Raw genomic sequence first — 21,944 nt, 5'->3', positions numbered from 1 at the left:
ATAGGTCAGGAGTCCCCAAACTCGGCAACTTTAAGACTTGTGGACTTCAACTCCCACAATTCTCTAGCCAGCATAGCTGGGAGTTGAAGTCCATAGCTGTCTGGAGAATTCTGGGAGTTGAAGTCCACAAGTCTTAAAGTTGCCAAGTTTGAAGACCTCTGGTATAGGTTCTCCTGCTTGAGCAGGGGGCTTGACCAGAAGACCTCCAAGGTCCCTTCCAGCTCATTTATTCTAATAAAAGCTCCACTCAATGTTGGTCGCGGGTGGATTTTCTTGTAGAATATGTGTTTAGTTTTTGAAATATTCCCATCCTCTCTCCTTGCGGACTTACTGGTTTTGAATAGTTGGTTCAGCGAGCAGAGTTTAGCCATTGAAACCACATAAGCATTTAAAGGCAGAATTTCTGTGTTGTGCAAAATAATTGGCAATCTGAAGGAGATTGGGCTTTTAAGACTACATTTAACCCCAATGTTTTGTATTTTATCTCTTTATTTCACATAGTAGAAAATCTAGGTGGCATCAACCATTAGGTAAAATATTTCTAATTATCTCCTGCTTTTCTTTTAGCACACAGTACCTTTTCTTTTAGGGAGTATGTAGGCTTAAATCAAACCTACATACACAGGTAAGCAAGCAGACAGACAGACATATGTATGGGAGAACATATATATCCTCTCTTAGACATTTTTGAGATTCCAGTTCCCAGAACTGTAAGGGCTATAATCTCACCATATCTGTAGGACATCAGGTTAGGGACAGCTGACATGAATTAATATATTTAAGAGCTCTTATGGAGTCTGCACCTTCCAAACATATTTCTCCCTATTTGTATTACTGAATAAATATTCAGCCTTTGACCTTGAAAATACCTAAACACTCTCCAGACATGTACCATCTGTTTATTAAAGCAATCATATCTGGTTTTACTGCTTAACCGGTGTAGAGCAATCTGCACAGCAGCAGCCTTTATTCATAATCAGTATTATCACTAACAAATCATTTTCAGAAAGTATAGTGCACTGAGGTATATACAAATGTATTCCATTGTATCTAGACATAAACCCTTCTGGCCTAGATGGAATTTACTTCAAAGCAAATATGGATAGGAAAGGACTGTGGATCTGCATGCATGCTTTGTTGGCTTCCAATTTGAAAGAATGTCACGAAGTTCCTCCAAGTTATAGGTTCCTTTTTTTTCCCAATTAGGGGTCATTCCAGTTTCTCTTCCTCTGCGCAGACAAATAATGAATCATTCCTGCTGTCATTTAAAGAGATTTTGTTTTCCTTTTTCAGGGAACTATATGGTATGAATTTGGGAAGACAATACTCAGTCTGTAATAATACTACATTTCCTTCTTAATCATGGAAACATTTAAATAGGTTAATTTTAAAAAAAAAAATACTAAACCTTCTATGCCATTAAATTCCCATTGGTTCTGAACAGCTGACAAAATGCCAGAACATAGGGTTAAAAACATGCCGTGTATAAATTACAATCATCCATCTATGCACATTGCCAGCTGTGATGGTAGGTCAAACATATGCCTAAATTTGTCCTGAAGAGCTGAGTCTTATAGTGCTCTGGATGCCAATATGGAGGAGGAAGACTGAATAATGAGGTAAAAGCCATTCCCTAAAAGGCCATCTCAGAGAAAGCTTTTCCTAGAGCCTCTGTAAGCAGCATTTTCTCAAAGAAGGGAATTGGATCATTGTAATCCCCCAGTTCAGCTCGCTCTATCTATCTGTCAGGCCTGCAATTATATCCCTTTTAGAATTTTGGCCTGCCACACTTTCTCTTATTTCATTATGCTGTTTCATTAGTGTAGTTGATGGGAGGGGGAATAGACAGGAGTAGGATTGTGGAATGTATTGTTGTCATTCTTTTCTAGAAGACCAAGGTCATCTTTTGTCTCCGCACTTTTACACCTGACCGGAAGCAGCTGGGTGGAGTGGAAGTGTGGAAGAAGAAGATTGGACCATGTGATGGATTGTGGGTGTGGGGACAAGATCATGAACTTTTAACTGGGTGGAATTCTGATGTCACTTCCAGAATTGATTACACAGATGTGCTAAGATGTCAGCTTTATTAAATTGGAACTTTAAGGATCGTTTTGCCTGGGACTCTGATTTAATTCTACATGGAACGCTGACATTATCTATCTATCTATCTATCTATCTATCTATCTATCTATCTATCTATCTATCTATCTATCTATCTAGTCATTTAGTGGCTAAGACGCTGAGATTGTCGATCAGAATGGTCGGCAGTTCAGCAATCCGAAGCACTGCATAATGGAGTGAGCTCCCATTACTTGTCCCACCTTCTGTCAATCTAGCAGTTTGAAAGCATGTAAAAAGGCAAGTACGAAAAATAGGAACCACATTGGTGGGAAGGTAACAGCATTCCGTGTGCCTTCAGCATTTAGTCATGTCTGCCACATGACCATGGAGACATCTTCTCACAGCACTGGCTCTTTGGCTTTGAAACAGAGATGAGCACCGGCCCCTAGAGTCAGGAATGACTAGCAGATATGTGTGAGGGGAACCTTTACCTTTATCTATCTATCTATCTATCTATCTATCTATCTATCTATCTATCTCTATCTCTATCGCTATCTCTATCTCTATCTCTATCTCTATCTCTATCTCTATCTCTATCTCTATCTCTATCTCTGTATCTATCTATCTATCTAATCAGATATTTTTATGCCACTTTTATGACTTTATAAGTAACTCAAGGCAGAAAATATACCCAATCTTCCTCCTTTTTCCCTCACAATCCTGTGAGGTAGATTGGGCTGAGGTAGAATGACTGGCGCAAAGTCACTCACATGAGTTTTTGTGCTTAAGGCAGGACTAGAACTCACAGTCTCCTGGTTTCTAGGCTAACACCTTCACCACTACACTGGCCTGACTCTCAGTGATTACCTCTCTTGCTTTCTCTCTATTATCCTACTGACAGAACCGCAGATAGCAGGAACAAGTGGGTTGCTCAGTTCCTTTTCGTCTCTTAAACTATTGATTACCAATAGATAGTTTAGGATGGCTTCTTCACCAAGATCTTTTAGAACAGTGTTTCTCAACCTTGGTGACTTTAAGTCCTGTGGACTTCAACTCCCAGAATTCCCCAGCCAGCTGTGCTGGCTGGGGGATTCTGGGAGTTGAAGTCCACAGGACTTAAAGTCACCAAGGTTGAGAAACACAGTTTTAGAATCTTTTGTGATTCTCCAGGGATACTGAATGAAACTCGACTCTTATAGGCTCCACTACAATGTCACAGTAAGCCCAAACTGTAATGACCCCTTGATTATTATGTGATTGTGTGCTTTGCTTGATCAATCCTGCTTCACTTTTTCATCCAGCAAGCTTAGCTAACAAGTCGTTAGCTGCTCCATCTCTTGTTTATTTACTCTAATATCTGAGCCAGAAACTCTGGCTTGTCTCCTGACAGGTTCCACGCTATGGGCCATTCGAGCTGCCAAAGCAACACGTTTGTATAATAAGCTGGTTATTGTCAAGCAATGCTTTCTCTATGATCCAAATTCTTCTACGGAGCAGAGTTTAACAGGAATGAAGTTCCACACAATAAATATAGTCTTAATTTCAATTAAAAGTGTCATCCCTGAACTTCTGGACTACATTTTTTTGTTTTGCGTTGACCATAAATGTGGGACGGGTGACTGAAAAATCTCTTAACTGTTTTTGTCTGGTTTCTTAATCATCAGGTTCTCTTTTATTATTTGAAGGGAACGTCTATTTTTGTAGCAAGATAATGCTGCTTTTGCTATGAAAGAAAATCAGAGGAAACACAGTAATGTCATAATTTGGCAATTGTATCTGAATGGGCTTTAAAAATGGACAATATATGGACAATTAATATTCATGGGGGGGGGGGGAGACTAGCCTGACACTACCTGAAAACAGCTCCAATTATCCAAATGATATATTATATGCCCAAGTAGCAATTTGATGCTATAACACTGGCACCAAAAATGTGACTTATGTAACATTAAGGTCATAGTCTGGAACAGGTGTGTGCAACCTGCTTGTGGCTCTGAACAGCTAGTAATGAGGCCCCACAAGATTTATAAAACATTTAAGAAAGTTTTGTTATTTATATACATGAATAACTCCATATCTACAATACTGTAATCCCTTAATTCAGGGTAGAGTCAGGGCGATAGTGTATAAAGCTGAGCATTTACTGGCCAGATGCCCTTCCTGACACCATATGGCGTTCACAGCATTTTTTTCTTTGCGCCCTAGGAAAGAAACAGCTGCCGCTACCTAGGATTGAGCTCTCAATCTTCCAAGTTGGAGATGAGACTCTTTACCACTAGGCTACCATGGTATAATATAATTATATTATACACTTTATATGTGGCCCAAGACAATTCCACTTCACTCGGTGTGGCCCAGGCAAGTCCAAATATTGGACACCTCTGTAACCAAATTGCCATTTTCAACTCTTTTTAAGTTTCAGGTGGCAACTTTCAGATCTCAAAGCTACTTACAAGGCTAACTGGAGACATGAGTCCAAAGAGGCAGACTATTACATAGAAGCTCTCCTATTTCGGAATTATATCAGGAAAAAGTTTATTTAGACATCCTGACAATTTTACATTTACAATTTGAAACATAATGCAGGTTGCAGATCCTCCCAGATCTTTGGTACTATATTTAACTACAAAGTTCTGCTTCCAATTAATTTCAAATAAGATCAGCACGGATTAGTCATGCATTCATTGCTGATCTTATTTGAAATTAATATTTTGTTTAGGAATGTCTCAGCAGACCCATTCACTGATCTTGATCTCTATGTGCATGGTAGAAGAATATGAATTCATAGATTTAAAGGCCTGACTCACAAATATATCTTAAGAACATTTTTAAAGTTGGTATTACAGGGATATATCAAACTTGGACTGAAGAATCTCTGAAAATGCCTCATCAATAGCAGCAAGCTTTAAAAAATATTAACACCCTCCCAATGTCAAATTTGATACTGAAAGGGATGCATCAAAACTGTATTTTAAGTTGACTGGACTTCTCCCCTCACCCCTGAAACCCCTTAAAAAATTATTGTATTCAAAAGAATGAGTATTAGATTTCCCCTATACATTTTCCCTGCAAATGTGAAAATTCATTTGCCCATCCTATTTGATCTTCCGAACTAACGGTAATCGTCTGGAATAATATTTCCACATTTGTAAGTAGATTCAGGGGGAAATCTTGAAATGTTAAAGATGTTAACGTGATGTGGAATCATATTCCAAAACTCTGGAATCTTACTGTCTATGAAGAATTATGGTTATGCTGGGCATGGTGAATGGAGAGATGGATGGAGAGAGAGAGAGAAAGAGAGAGAGAGAGAGAGAAGAGGGGGAGTGATATTATTCAAGATAATAAAAATTGACTGAGAAATGTGTAACTTGTCCATTTTGGAATAGGCAGCATTTTTAACTAATCAATGAATGAAGCAATACATTCCACTTTGGTATAGATTTTGTGATATAATTTTATAATTTTAGTAATATGTAAAAGTATTTTTGCAAACTTGGTGACATTTATATGTTTTATACATTAAATGTTTAGTATTAAAACTGGTTAAGTTCTGTTAGGATCTTTAAATGTTAGCGAGGTCTTTTCACCTATATTTTGGTTTCAATTCATTTTTTTTCATTTTTGTATTGCATGGTTCTTTTCTATTCTGATACTTCGTTTAGTTTGTGCAATCTTAAAAAAAGGTATTTTTAAAGAAAAAAGAAAATAATTGAGTCTTTCTACACCTATTTTAAAAAGAATTCTATTGAATTTATCGATTCATTTTGTGTTCCTGGAATTGTCAACATCTCCTCAAGGACCATTGAATGGGGATGAAACAAGCACAATAAGAGGGATTGTCACTGAAATATTTCTTTCTCTACAATCACTAACACCATTTTCATACATAACACATATTCACAGAATAGCAGAGCTGGAAGGGACCTATGAGGTCTTCTTGTCCTAGCCTCTGTTCAGACAGGAAACACTATACCATTTCAGACAAATGTCTCCAGTCTCCAGACATTCCAGTCTCTTCTTAAAAACCTCCCTAAAAGTTGTGGGAAGCACCCACAACTTCTGAAGGCAAGCTGTTCCACTGATTAATTCTTCTGTCAGGACATTTTTCCTTAGTTCTAGGTTGCTTCTCTCCTTGATTAGTTTCCATCCATTGCTTCCTGTCCTGCCAATATTGCCCCATAGATATGCTTGAACTTCTATATGCATATATATTTCTCTCAAACTTTGGTGTCAGTGAAAACCTGGTTTTTTTTTTAAGTATCTTGCATGTTCTGGAACAGTTTTCAGTTGAAAAATGTAATAATATTATTGAACATTGGAAAGTTTCATTCAATCTATACTTCGTACCAAACTAATCAGATTTTGATATCCCTGACTACTGTCTCCTAAGCTGTGCTCTTCTCACAATCAGGTCTTTGGCTTTAAAAGAAGTGTTTGTGTGTTTGGAGAAGGTATACATGAAATACTCATCAGGGGTAGGAAATGTGGGAGGGGGAAACTGTGTATTTTAGGAGAAAAAGTATACAAATTAAACTCAATGTCCTCAAAATAACTCAACCAAAATGAGTTAACAACTTTATACGTGTAACATTTGCACACTAGAAAGATAAAACCATCAATTTTTAACAAAAAGTGTGGTGGTGGGGGAGAATGCGTTAAATAAATAAAAAAAATAGATTAAGATCACTTTCTAAATTAATTCATTTGTGATAAACGTTTCACAATTAATGTTTTGTACATTTTGATATAACCTTTTGGGGGTTTTAGCTTGGTTTTTTTTTCATAATCAGTGATCACTGCGCCGAGGTGGTGCAGTGGTTAAATGCAGCACTGCAGGCTACTTCAGCTGACTGCGGTTCTGCAGTTTGGCTGTTCAAATCTCACCGGCTCAGGGTTGACTCAGCCTTCCATCCTTCCGAGGTGGGTAAAATGAGGACCCGGATTGTTGTTGGGGGCAATATGCTGACTCTGTAAACCGCTTAGAGAGGGCTGAAAGCCCTATGAAGCGGTATATAAGTCTAACTGCTATTGCTATTGCTATTGCTATGTTGTAGTGCACACATGATCTTCCATTGTGCCATGCTTTACCACTTAGACATTACTATCCAATGGTCACTGAATGTACGGATTTAAAATAACAAGCTGATCTATTGAAAGTTATTTTTTTTTCAATTAAAAAAAAAAAACTTTACCGATAGAACCTTCAAATCCAGTTCGGGCTGTGTTTGGGCACGTAGGGCAACATTCTCCAGGGGGAACTTGTGGGCTTTCACATTCGAGTGGTTCGAGACACTGGATAGCATCGCACAGAATGGCTCCATTGTCACACACACAAATCTGGCATGCTGAAGGCTTCCAGATGTCCCTATTCAGATACACCTGGTTATTCTGAGTGCAGGCGATTTCTTCTTCTTCTAAGTCTGGAAGAGAGAAAGGACAGAGAACAACATTAGAAGCATCGGATTTCTGCTGTGAAGAAGAAGGGGGGAAAAAATGCTTCCAACACAAGAACAGGGAAATATTCCTGACTCAGAAGACTTATTGGGGGTGTCATGAACATAGCTATCCAAAGCATTTCACTGGGCAGAAGTGCAGTCTAGAACTAGGAGAGACGCATACCAATGTGGTTATGACGCTATTTCCAGCACAGACAGCAGGACCAAAGCCGCCTGGGAGCCTGAGAGCTACCCAATTATCCTGTTCATACTAGAAAAAAATAGTATCGTAAAAATGAGACATGCTAAGCAAGTCTTCCCAAAACAATATCAGACTCTGGTTCATAGATGCAGAATTGCACTAACACTTGGGCAAGAAATCATTTTCTAACATAGTGAAATCTTTCAAGAATACAGAAACTGAGAAGATCCCACTCAACTGAATCAAAAGGACGGATGGGCTGTCATTTATATTCTTGACTTTCAGAAGTGAAGACAGGAACCTTAGCTACAAGTTCAACTATCCCAGCAAGAAACAGCTTTGTTTGTTGATATATGTTGGTGATAGTCAAGCAAATACAGCAGTACAATGAACATTTTCCATGCCTCATGGCACCATAATTCAACAGCATTGGAACAAAGGTGAATTCTTGTGCTAGAGCTCAGAGACAGGGTTCAAACGACCCATTAACCCATATTGTTGATTGATTCAGTTTGGTTTTAATGTATTGAGACATAAATAAGAACACAAGAATAGCCCTGCTCATTCTGGCCAAAGCCTCTCATACTCCAGAATTTTATTTCTCACATTGGCCAACTCAATGCCTTGAGATGCTCACAAGCAGGAAGGAGAGCCAGCACCCTCTTTCGCCTCTGCAGCTGATACTGTATTAAGAGGGATGCCACTCCAAATTTAAAATAACTGACTCACAAGAACAATAGCTTTTGATAGACCTGCCCTCCATGTGTTTATCTCAATCTCTTTTGAAGTCATCTAAGTTCACTGTCATAGCCGTGTATTGTGGTAGTGCATTTTACCAGTTCATTGGCCATAAATCAAGCCAGTGGAAGTTGCAAGCCACTGCTGGATTTGCAGTGTGAATAGGCAACGCCTCATGTATTCAACTAATTATGTTCAACCCACAACAATTAGGACAACTTCTGAATCCTTCTTTAGGCTACCTTTATACTCCTTTGAAAGCATTGCCCATGCCTAAAACTAGCAACACTTATTTAATTTGCCCACGCGTGTAGTCAATGGTGAGATTTCAAATCTTTTCCTACTGGTTCTATGAGAGTGTGCACCCATGCCTAATGCACACTTTGCACACACGCACAGCACTCAAAAAACTGCCCTTGGTGTTAGCGCTGGTGAGCTGAGCTGTTGTTTCACAACAAATAAGTAATGCTACACACACACACACACACACACACACACACGTGTGTGTGTGCGTCTGTTGTATTTGTGCTGATAAATAAATATGGGAGGAGGCCTACTGCTTCCTTTCTCTGTCTATCGGCTCGTCACAAGAGACCATCCAGACAGAAACCCAATATTTTTATTGTTGCCTTAAAAAAAAAAATGGGTTTCCGTCTGGATGGTCTCTTGTGACGAGCCGATAGACAGAGAAAGGAAGCAGTAGGCCTCCTCCCATATTTGGGCATACCAGGGGTTGTGACACTAAATACATACCTATTTCCCTGGCTCAGCTGATAAAGAAGGAGAACCTTGTGGCTTAGTGGGTAACACATCTGCCTAATATGTAATACAGCCCAGGTTCGAATCCCAGTAAGGGTATGGCTAGCTGATGAGAGCTAAATAGCTTGAAATAGCTCTATACTAGTCTCCCTTTATTTATTTATCAGCACAAATACAACACACACACACACACACACACACACACACACACACATATATATATGATTTTTTTTATTCAGTCTTTATTATTTTTATAAATAGCTGAAGGTGACAAACATATCTAGTACTCTTCGCTCCTCCTATTTTCCCCACAACAATCACCCTATGGGGTAAGTTGAGCTGTAAATGATTCACTCAAGGTCACTTAGCTGCCTTTCATACCTAAGGCAGAAGTAGAACTCAGATCTCCTGATTTCCACACCTAGTACCTTAATCACTATACCAAACTCGCTTTATTCTAGAAAGGAATTCAACATTTCCCAAGATATCGAAACAACAAATGAACAACCAATTCTCTCATATAAGCTCAACCAATCTCTAATAATTAGTTGATTTCTGCACTCCACATAAATGCAATGTGCGAAGCCAACAGAAAAATATTCACTTCTGGGAAAAAAAAATAGTGGCAGCAAAGAAGGGAAAAAAATGAGCAAAGCTGGTCTCTATCATTCAAAAATGTATTAAAATGTTATATACAAAGGGAACAACGATCAATGAAAAAGGCTGAATACCAATTAGTGTGACTTTATTGTTTTCCTTTAAGAAGGCTGATACAGGTACAACAGGAAAATTATTCCTGCTTTTTTTTTTTGCTGATTTCCTAGGATAGAGAACCCTTTCATTATTTCATTATTTAGAGGAGGGAATACTAATAAACAACCACTAGGGGGCAGAAGAAGCCAGCTAAAACGATGCGAAATTATGTTTGCACCAAAAACAAAAAAATAACAGGCCAGAAGCTAACTTGTTTGACTGACTTGGAGTCATTTTGGACTCTGACTTTCAGCCAAAGGAACTTTTCTCTGCAAATGTAATAACCACATTGCGGAGATGCGGAGGAAAATAAGGAGCCTGCCTGCACTCTTTAATGAGAGACAAATACAGAATTGTATGTTTGTAAAGCAGTGAATGAAGCAGACATTTGGAAGTTCATATCCAGTTTCTTAGCGCAACCCACTGGCTTTTTTTTACTAATACGATTCAATCACAGCTTGGCAAAGTAGGTACCAATTTTTTTTTAATTGAAAATTTTGGGAAAAAAAAACTTTTACAAATATTTACCTCCCTCCCCCACCCACCCCCCACCCAAACCCCACCCCCCCAACCAAGGTGGCGCAGTGGTTAAATGCAGCACTACAGGCTACTTCAGCGAATGCTGGCTGGGGAATTCTGGGAGTTGAAGTCCAGACATCTTCAAGTTGCCAAGGTTGAGAAACACTGTGCTAAATACATCCAAACATCCAAAAAAAAAAAAAAAAACTGACTCAGTTGGTGACATAAAGTCCCTTCTTCACTGCCCTGGCAGGCCTTCTCAAACCTACTGTTTAGAATTGAATGACCCTACCGAACAGGACTGGGAACCAAAACAAGGGTGCAGTGCTGAAGAACATCCACTTATATCACTTTGCTGCAATACATGTGAGTCAAGTTTAGAGAGAGGAGTTGGCAGTTGTTAAGATTATTAAAGAAGCAAAGTACCTGCGAAGTGTAAAATATGGCCCTGCGTTTGGGCCTCAAGCATCTAGTAGATCTGTGTACAATTTAAAAAAAATTAGAGAGGGTAAAAGTAGGGGAGAGGTAAGGGAAGAAAGAAGGGGAAGGAGAGGAGGAAGGAAGGAAGTAGAGAAGGGAGGGAAGAAGGAAGGGAAAGGAGAGGAGGGTGGAAGGGAGAGAAAGAGAAGGAGAGATAGTAGGAAAGGAAGAGGAAAAGTGGAGGAGAGGTAAGGGAAGAAGAAAGAGGTAAGGAGAGGTGGGTGGAAGGGAGAGAAAGAGGAGGAGAGGAGGGAGGGAGGGAGAGAAAGAGAAGGAGAGAGGGTAGGAAGGGGAAGAGAGAGGGTAAGAGTAGGGGAGAGGTAAGGGAAGAAAGAAGGGGAAGGAGAGGAGGAAGGAAGGAAGGAGAGAAGGAAGGGAGGGAGAAAAGAAAAGAAAGAGAAAATAAGGTGGTGTTACAACAGGCACTAGGGATGGTAAACAAAGCAATCCAAACTGTACCATATAACCTTTTAAATGGAACAACAATAGTATAAGAATGGCAAAGAAAAAGAATAACTATGTGAATGTATACCTATAATTGTATGTAAGAGAATAAATGACAGCAAGAATATAAAGCACAAGATAGGTAAACAATATTTGGTTATAAATAGCTAAATATAAATAAATATAGAATTGTACATAAAAATGGATAAGGAATAAGGGGACCATGAACGCAAGATAGAAATGTATAGAAGGGAAAACACTAACTGCAAAGAAACCGATACGGAACTGCTGTATGATATACGATGGAACTTCTTGTTCCTATGTTGTTTTAAGTCATGTGTTTGTTTTTGTTGATGTGTTTATGTGTTTAAAATAAAAAATTATTTTAAAAAAATTAGAATTGTGGAGCTCTGTTTCATTTTATTAGAAGCTGAAATCCATCAGTTTATTTATTTATTTATTATTACATCTGTTTGCTGCTCATCTCCCATCGATATGACTCTGGGGCAGTGTTAAACCAATTAGCGCCAGAAGCGAAGCATGGGTCAGTCAGGCAAATTATATACTACCAGTTTTTGACCACACATTTGTGATTGGCATCAGAATGAAGTTTCCCTGAAAAGGGTATCTTCTTTTAGAATTCTCCTTCACCTCCAATGTTTTCATTTCAGAGGCACTACTGTTGTCACACAGCTGACAATTAGAAATCCTTGTCATGTTTCTGGAAATGACTCAGTTTCCAGAGGCCTCCTAACTTAGCACAAATATTACTGCCAATAGTTGGAGATACACTATGTTAGCCTTGAGATAAAATCCTATTCCAAAAATCTTCTGCCATCTATCAAGCACGCTAGTGTTCCTTCAAACTTCTAAGAAACTCGGCAGCTTTGTATAATCCCACAATGTAGGAGCAAGTGCTGCCTAATTTAAGAAAACCGAACAAGATGTGCTCCTAGATACTCTCATTAGAAACTATAGCATTTTCCCTATTAATTAACAGCAGACCAGGGGTACCATTTTCAACAGTACATAGAAATACAAAGCTGTTTCCAGCAACATCTAAACATACACACAGCAAAAGGCAGATGTTAGACCTACAGGGAAAGAGTTCTTACTGGCAAAATTAACACACATCACCCAACACAGATAATAACTGCACTGGGAGGATGGGCGACATTATAATAATAGGCAGGAAAATAAAGATTAAATTCCTTGTGGGTTTTGTTCCCATTAACAATTACCCCTCCTTTTCATTATACCTAGATTGGGGTTTTTTATATGTGAAAGGTAACTCTAAAGGTTCCCCTCGCACATATGTGCTAGTCGTTCCCAATTCTAGGGGGCGGTGCTCATCTCCGTTTCAAAGCCGAAGATCCGGCGCTGTCTAAAGACGTCCCCGTAATCATGTGGTCGGCATGACTAAACGCCGAAGGTGCACAGAGCACTGTTACCTTCCCACCAGAGTGGTTCCTATTTTTCTACTTGCATTTTTACATGCTTTCAAACTGCTACGTTGGCAGAAGCTAGGACAAGTGACGGGAGCTCACTCCATTACGCGGCGCTCGGGATTCGAACTGCCAAACTACCGACCTTTCTGATCGACAAGCTCAGCGTCTTAGCCACTGAGCCACTGCGTCCCCTTTGTTTATGTATGTTTTAATTCTAAAAACATGGCACTGATCCTTAATAGTATATTCAGTGTCAACCACACTAAGTAGACCATTTCAGGAAAGCAACTCCACAGGAAGATTAAAACTACTTTTGTTGATATTGGCTTTAACAGTACATTCGTGCAAGTCTAGTTATGCTGCATCCTTTACCCCTTCTTACACTTCACTCAATTCAGGAAGTGCCTGTCTGAGTGGAATGTTGTCTTCTTGCTTTGGAATCTAAAACGTTGCAGATCCTTTTGCCTAGTTAATGGTTTGTGCATATTCCTGATCAGGTCATCTTTATATTCTACATTTAGTTTCACATCTCTCTTGCCTTAAGAGGGTGGACACATGGAACATTCAGGGATTATACATTGAAAGGATGACATCCAGTGGTGAGTTGCAGGCGGTACGCCTCAGTACGCGCGTACCGGAGCCAGCCCGAGCACCGGATACCATTCTGGTACAGTACTCTGGAAGGCCCACTCGCCCGCCCGAGCTCCTTACTGGAGTTTAAAGGCTTTTGCAGGCGCATGGCGCATACAGCACCTACGCAATGCTCTGCGGAGCAGCTGGAGCATCGCGGAGCATCGCACAGGCACTTGAATGCATGCATGTGTTGCGTGTGTGTGTGCGTGCACTGCGCGCATCCCTGAGGACGCTGCCAGCCCCGTTCCAACCGTATCGGTTGGAACAGGATTTGCAACCCACCACTGATGACATCCCAAAATACTATTTTTCTTGCATCAAATGGTATCTCAGTAAAATTGATTTTGGAAAGCTAGTTTAAGACTAAGGATTGAAATGACCGTTCATGTTCCTGCCACTGGAGGATAAAATATTTCAGCAAAGAAAAGAAAATATAGGTCCCCCTCGACTTGCGACCACAGTGGAGTCCAAAGTTTTTGTTGTTAAGTGAGACATACATTAAGGGAGTTTTGCTCTACTTTATGACCTTCCTTGACACAGTTGTAAAGTTAATCATTGCAGTTGTTAGGTTATTAAGTTAGAGTTATTAAGTGAATCTGGCTTCCCCATTGACTTTGCTCGTCAGAAGGTCACAAAAGCTATTCACATGACCCCAGGACACGCCATAAATACCAGTTGCCAAGCATCCCAATTTTGATCACATGACCACCGGGATGTTGCAGTAGTCGCAAGTATGAAAAATGGTGATAAGTCACTTTTTTCAGAGCCGTCCCTAAATGAACTATAGTAAGTCAAGGACTACCTGTATCCCAACAATATCCCAATATGTATAATTGCCAACACATCAGTTTCAGATATAGGTAAATTCTTTATTTAATGTGCCCATTTATTTATGCATCCAATCCTCTTCATTCCCACAAGCATACATCTTGTTTTCTAAGCCCTATCATAGGTAGGTCCAACAGAAAAAAGCATTAGTAAAGGAGATGAAAGCAGTTTGCCAATGTGGGAACCGTGTTTTGTAAGATATCTTGTTTATCTGATCATCATTCACTTCTCTCAAACATTAATACATTCTAATGTTACAATAAAATTAACTGCTTCCTTTTTTAGATGTCTGGAGGGGGGGAGGGATGGAGATTTGTTGGTAAGTAAATAAATAGAAAAAAATAAAAATAATAATAATAATTGTACAAGGAAAGGAGGGAAGGAGGGAGGGAGATTCATTGGTTTTAGGCATAACGCAATTGATTGATTGATTGATTGATTGATTGATTGATTTCATTTATATGCCGCCCTTTTCCCCGAAGGGGACTCAGGGCAGCTCACAGTTCAATCAGGGAAGGGGTACAGACAGGGGGTAAAAAACGAACACAATAATACACAATTTAAAAACACACAACAACCATACCATTCGAGAAGGGGGGCAGAAGCTCTTTAGCCCCAGGCCTGTCAGAATAGCCAGGTTTTAAGGGCTTTGCGGAAGGTCTGGAGGGTGGTGAGGGTTCGAATCTCCACGGGGAGTTCGTTCCAGAGGGTCGGAGCAGCCACAGAGAAGGCTCTCCTCCGGGTAGTCGCCAGTCGACATTGGCCGGCGGATGGAATTCGGAGGAGGCCTAATCTGTGGGATCTGATCGGTCTATTGGAGGTAATTGGCAGCAGGCGGTCAATTACATTTTGAAAATAAAATTCTGTGTTCAAAAGGCCTGTTCTGGAAAAATGTTTTCTAGAGAAACATTGATGTTGACCTTCTGTAGACATTGATGCAAAGTTGATTTCACCTTGCCTGCTGGGCACTCTCACGTCTGTTTGGTTTGGTTTTAGCCCCAGAATGAGCTGTGACATCCCCAATCAAGGATTGGAGGCAAGTTCGCAAAGCATTTATTATGACATAGCTCCTACATTGGTACCATCAGGACAGCAGTGAGAAAAGCTCAAAGCACTGACCTAAGGAGATGAGAGCACTGCTTTTCCTCTTCCCGGATTGTTATTGGGGGCAATATGCTGACTCTGTAAACCGCTTAGAGAGGGCTGAAAGCCCTATGAAGCGGTATATAAGTCTAACTGCTATTCCTGGAAAGCTCTGCAGATAACTGGCTGACTGCATAGCAAAATTACTCAGCTATTGCAATGCTGGTTCTGTGGGAAATTTAAAAGAATGGCCAGCAAGAAAAGTTGTAAGAAGTCCAAGGTGAGGAGGGATCCTTCTGTTTCTAGTTCCTATTCAGCTTTGCCCGTATCCCAGTTATCTAGTTTAAGTTGACAAAAAACAGAGCTTTGACATTCCAGAGTCAGGTAGGGAGGATAAAAATGAATCAAGATAACAAGGTATGAAAAATATTACCCAGTGTAACACTGTAGATTAACTATATAAACACAGAAGGTTACACCAATGCTCAACACTGAATAATATCCATTTGTGATAAAAGATTTACAGTTAGCATTCAGTCACTACAAAGGAAGTTGTATTTATCTAAAGGTTATTTACTAGAATCAATCGTCAATTCAAATACACAAGGACCAGTTGAGGTTTTGTTGTGTTTTTGTTTAACCATGGTTTTACGATCATACTGAAATCTTATGAAGGGATATTTTCTTATCAATGTTTGAAGCCTTCATTTTTCAAGATTTTTTTTTAATCTGTTAATGAAACCTTACCCTTAAAATATGTTGGGTTTACAGTTACCTAAATTTCCAGTTTTAGGGAACCCCAAAATATCTGAAAGACATTAAATATGTTTCAATCAAGTATCAAACTTAGTTTATACATATCAAAATTTTACATAGAACATCAAATACATAATAAATTAAAATATTAAACAGCCAATTGCCTTTAAAATCAGATTGAGGAAAAGTATCCTAAGAATTTCTGATCATTTCTTGAAGCTTATTTGGCAAAATGGAGTTTTTGAAGTTATATTCTGTGAGGATAGTTTCCTTGTGCAATTGCAGAGCCAATGTTAATATTGTTAAATGCTCTTTTAATATTGTAGAAAGTGGTCAGCTTGGACTCTATTCATTTCAGTCCTCATCTCTTTCCCAATGTTCTAATAATAAAATTTAATTTAATGCTAAATTTGCCAAATTTTCTCAGAAATGTTTTAATACACACCATAAACTGTTGAAAAATCCTCAAGAATACTCGATGAACTCCACCCAAAAATAACTTGGAGAATTTTTTGAGGCCACTTTCACTCAGCCTTATGACAAACCTAAATTGGTGCAAGAAAGATTGCTTCATAGTAAACAATTATAGAAAAATACACATAGAAGAGAATCTCTTTTTAAATTGCATTAAATTAGTGTAAGCTCCAGGAAGTAAAAGACAGGCATGTTATAACAATACAAGTGCCCCACTTTCACTTATGAAATGCTAGATTATATATTTCCAATTAAAAAGATAAATACTGAAAACAAATGCACTTTTGGGAAAAAAAAAATGCTATGGAACTGCATGTGGATGGGAATAATACCTCAAGCAGGAATGTCCAATCATGGCAATTTTAAAATTTGTGGACTTCAACTCCCAGAATTCCCAATGCAACATTCTCCATCCTAACTCTAAATCATACTGGCTCAGGAATTCTGGAAGTTGAAGTCCACAAGTCTTAAAGTTGTCAAGGTTGGACACCCCTTAACTATTTTGTACACATGGTCCAATAAACTATTAGACCATCTATACAAGATAACGATATAGCCTAGTTCTTAGTTGCATTTGTTGCTCAAAGCACAAAGAACTTTTCCTTTCATGTTCAAACCATTTATCTACAGCACAGGTGTCAAACTCACAATGTCACATTGTCATCACATTGTCATCATGTGACATATCATGACTTTTCATGCTGGGTGGCTAGTGTGTGACATATTGGGCCCACGGGCTGAGAGTTTGACACCCCTGACCAACAATTTGCACCATATATACAGCTCAGAGTAACCAATCCAAAATGTTAAAACAATTAATCCCTCTGATGATTCATGGAGATGTGATATCCTCTTCACTAAGCACCAAAGAGATCATTGTCAGTGGTGGTTGATAAATGTGGTATCGCACTGCAATCTCACCATTCTCTTTGCTCTGCTGTAACACCACAGTTGCCAGATGCAGTGTTTTCTTCGCCGTATTTTGCCACCTTTTTCGCCATTTTAATGCGTTGGGGGTGGTAGTTTAAATTAATCTGATGTTTTCCCAGTACTCTTAATTCAGGAGTGGGCAGAAGACAGATTGGTAGAATCATGGATGATCACAAATAGATCAGCAAGGTTTAGTTCTGTTTTGGAAATCGGAACAAATTCCTGCACCCAGCACCATTCGGTTCAGTTTGCAAAACCATCTGAGTTTGGCTTCGCCTAGAATTTAAGTATAATTCAAGAAAATCAAATGCTCAATTTATCTTGCATTGTAATAGATGCTAGAATTTAGAATGCTTTCTGGTCAGTTGCAAACCATTCACTGACTTGCCAAGGCAATATTGCCTAAGAGAACTTACTAAGATAAAAATGCTGAAACTAATAAAATCAAGGACATTACTTCTTTAAAATAAATGAAAGAATTGCATCAACTTGCCCCAAAATCATTTTATAACTGCAGACTTCTCAAATTATTTTCAATAGAACTATACAGATTTATTTATTACTTTTCTTCTAGGATTATGATTTCTAGGAAACAGAAATAAAAGACAGGTTTTCTTCAGGCTATAATGCCCATTTTATTTTCATATGGCTCCTTGCTTTGGGACTAATGGCACTATGAACATTACCAGTGCATAAATCTCTGCATGAAACAGCTTTATCTTAGTTTGGAACGGCTATGCGCTTAATAATGTCGCAGGAATTATCCATTCCCAATCCACTTTACAATCATCTATCATCAATTACCATTCCACAGAAAGCATTTTTTTTCTATATTAATGGCTAAATGAAAAAGTGAACAGGGTTCCATACGAAGGACTAGGGTAAGTTCTTGGCTTTTGGGAGATTTCCATTATTTTATTTTTTTTTAAAAAAGTTTAATTCTGTAGAAACATTTCCTAGGTCAATTTCATGCCAAATAGCACCTACTTTATAAACTTTGAGAGGTGAATGAAGTGGCACAACTATTCCCAAAACTCTGTGTAAGTCAGGGCTGTCAAACACCCAGCCCACGGGCAGAATGCGTCGCACGCTGGCCACGCCCACACATTTAATGAAGGGGGGGAAGTCCCAATACATCATGTGGTGACACCGTGAGTTTGACACCCCAGATGTAAGTAATCTTCAAAGAGCTTGGTGCTGCTGTAAATACACCCACTATAACTCCCTCCCCCCCAAGGAAGTATTATCACTAGCCTAATTTTAATCTTTTAGAGTTTATCTCACCATATATCCATTAGTAGCAAGATTTTCCAAGCAGGATCTGTGAGTAGAATTTGTTTAATTCCCTACTGCTCTTTTAATAGGTGTATTTTAAAAAAAAGAATCTCAACAGGTTGTTTTGTATACTTTTTTTAATGAAGCTCCATAGAGCTCATATAACTGAAATCCCATGATTGAAGGCAACACTTGATCTCTCAAATTTAAAAGATTTAAAAGCTAAATCTGTTGTGCTCCACCGGCGGCCTGTGGAGCTGGATCGGAGTTGGACAGTGAGGTGGTTGAGAAGGAACATGGGCCAGTCCTGGGGGTATGGCCGAGGGTCAGAGGGTCCTGGATGAGGACACAGAGACAGAGAGGGGGCCAGGGCCATCTGGGAGTTATGTGCTGCCTCTGGAGCTTCCAGAGTCAGACATGAGTGAGGCAGAGGAACAGGGGGAGCCTGTTCCCAGTGTGCACATGCACAGATCTGCCAGAAGGCAAGAGCAGTTAAGACAAAAGGGATGAGTTGGAGTAAGACTTGGAGATGAGTGGCCCCGCCCATAAGACATAAAGGAGGAGCAAAGGCACATGAGCCTTTGAAGAAAGCAACTGTGTTTGTTCTGGTCGGTTTAAATTCTGAAGCTCCATTTTGACTCTGTGCTCCGTGTAGCCTTGCCAAGCTAATTGCCAATTAGGTCTTGGGCAGCATTTCAAGAGAGATAAAGGTGGGTGCTTATCAGAGGTGGGTTATTACCAGTTCGGTAGAACCGGTTCGTCAAATCTACCGAACCGGTTAGAAGAGGTTCTACCAGAAAGCAGGCCACACATACAGAAGAGGTTCCAAAAAGTTTTGAAACCCACCACTGACACACACACACACACACACACACACAGAGAGAGAAAGAGAAAGAGAAAGGAAGGAAGGAAGGAAGAAAGAAAGAAAGAAAGAAAGAAAGAAAGAAAGAAAGAAAGAAAGAAAGAAAGAAAAAAGAAAGAAAAAGTGTGAGAGAGAGATGAAAGAAAAAAAGGAAAAAGGGACAGAGAGACAAAAGGAAGGAGAGAGAGAGAGAGAGAGAGAGAGAGAGAGAGAGAGAGAGAGAGAACACATGGCCGGCAAGCCACTCCCGCCAGGTCACATGGCCCACAAGCCACCCCCACAAAGGAGGCCACACCCACAGAGTAGGTTTGAAAAATTTTTGAAACCCACCACTGGTGCTTATCAGCCCTATCCTGAAGGACTGTGGCAGACTTCTGTTGGACTCTTTACAAACTATTGGTGACTCATTACGGGCTGTGAATGACCATAATTCACAGCCACTGAAATAAAAAGAGGGTTTTGGGGACTAAGCATGTGCTTTTTACTGTCTCAGGAAGCCTAGGTCAGATCAAAATCTGGCAATTGGACAAGATGGCAATTCTAACTACAGCAAAGTACTTCCAACACAGGAGCTTCAGTTCATAGAGATTGTGAGAAACAGTTTGCGCTACCTTAGATGTGTAAAATAATCTCCAGGTGACTTGAATGTGTGAGTTGTGAATTTCAAGAATGATAGGGAGCATCAGGGTCTGAAAGCCATTATAGGAACAATTGGATGCATTTCATACATAGTAAAAGCCTACAGAGAACTCCTTCAACCATATGGTCAACTAACTTGGATCAGTAGAACTTGGAAGATCTTTTGCTAACAATTAGTAAGTTAGTTATGATGGATAATACAGCTGCCTGTTGTAGCTTTTCTTACATCCTGGCTCTAACATGAAGCTTTTCTTCCAAGCTCACAACTCAAATATTACCTGGAAAATAATAAACAGGTCAAGGGCAATAAGCCACTAGAAGTTATTTATTCTACTTTTGGAGGAAAAGGAATTGATGGACTATTCAAGTCTGAACCCAAGTTTATTATATTTCAGTCCATTAGCAGCATAACATTTCAACTTTTCAAATTTTCCTTCCATGATATCCCATCATGAAATTTCCCCCCAAAAAAGCTTCTTCTAGAACCAAATTAGTAATGGAAAACCTTCAGGGTGTTTTTCTGAACTATCCCAGCATTCATAAACTGACGGATAATATATAAATGTGTCAATTCAAACAATGCAAGTCAATGTAAATACATAATACAGACTTCCTGAGACTGAAGTACTTGAGAAAGCACTTTGGGGAATGCTAGGAAAATCCTTGTCCAATTTTCCATATGCACAAGCTTCGGTGCAAGGTAGAGTATTGAGACACGTGGTCTTTGCATACTTTCGCAGTCAAGAGCTCTGCAATTACTGAGCATTATAAAAATTAAAGCATTTGCCATATGTGAGAGGAACCCCAAAAAAATAACATCGTGATCTCGATTGTGCAGTAAAGATACAACAAGCTGATGGAAAACAGATGTCTTGGGCTGTTATTTTATAGGTAAGCTGTGTCAGCTTTTCTGAAGTAAGCATCCTCTTTTTAGTGCTCTCAAAATTGGCAGAAATTATTCTTACTAGCAAGTTCTCACTCAAGGAATGATATGCTTGGAAAAGTCTGAGTAAACATTATTTTGGACAACAGAAAAGGTATGTGTGCAAGCATATGCTTGTGTGCGTACGTATGTTTATGCACACACACCAGGGGTGGGTTTCGACCGGTTCGCACCGGTCCCTGCGATCCGGTTGGTCGCCGAACCCGGAAATAAGTAACTTCCGGGAACGGCGAAGGCCCCCCCCCCCGCACCCGCGCGCGCCCGCACACCCGCACCCGCTCCTTACCCGGTTTTTACGAATTCTGCGCTTCTATGTATGCGCAGAACGCATACAGCGCCTGCGCGATCCTCCAGGAGCAGCTGGAGCATCGCGCAGACGCTAGTACGCACGCGCGCCGTGCGTGCATGAGGACGCCGCCGGCCTCGTTCCAACCGAACCGGTTGGAACGGGGCGAGAAACCCACCCCTGACACACACACACACACACACACACACACACACACACAGATATATATGTGTGTGTGTGTGTGTGTGTGTGTGTGTATATGTGTGTGTTGTTTTTTTTTATTTGTGCTGATAAATAAATAAAGGGAGACTGGTATAGATCTATTTCAAGCTATTTAGCTCTCATCAGCTAGCCATACCCTTACTGGGATTTGAACCTGGGTAAGGGTATGGC

General features: G+C 39.7%; 1 protein-coding gene across 1 annotated transcript in view; it reads right to left on the bottom strand.

The window, feature by feature from the left end:
• The window catches only part of COL5A2 (collagen type V alpha 2 chain), a 184,311-nt gene that overhangs the window by 90,347 nt on the left and 72,020 nt on the right, over window positions 1-21,944 (bottom strand). The window contains exon 2 of the mRNA XM_087707986.1: window positions 7,257-7,484. Coding sequence (XP_087564112.1) covers window positions 7,257-7,484 — 228 coding nt within the window. The remainder of the gene's footprint in view (window positions 1-7,256; window positions 7,485-21,944) is intronic.

The sequence above is a fragment of the Thamnophis sirtalis genome, unplaced genomic scaffold (genome assembly GCF_051295495.1).
Source record: "Thamnophis sirtalis isolate CommonGarterSnake01/CBP01778 unplaced genomic scaffold, rThaSir2_p1.2 scaffold_1, whole genome shotgun sequence".
Lineage (NCBI taxonomy): Eukaryota > Metazoa > Chordata > Lepidosauria > Squamata > Natricidae > Thamnophis > Thamnophis sirtalis.
Note: the sequence above shows the minus strand (reverse complement) of the source record. Positions and strands in the feature narration are given on the sequence as shown.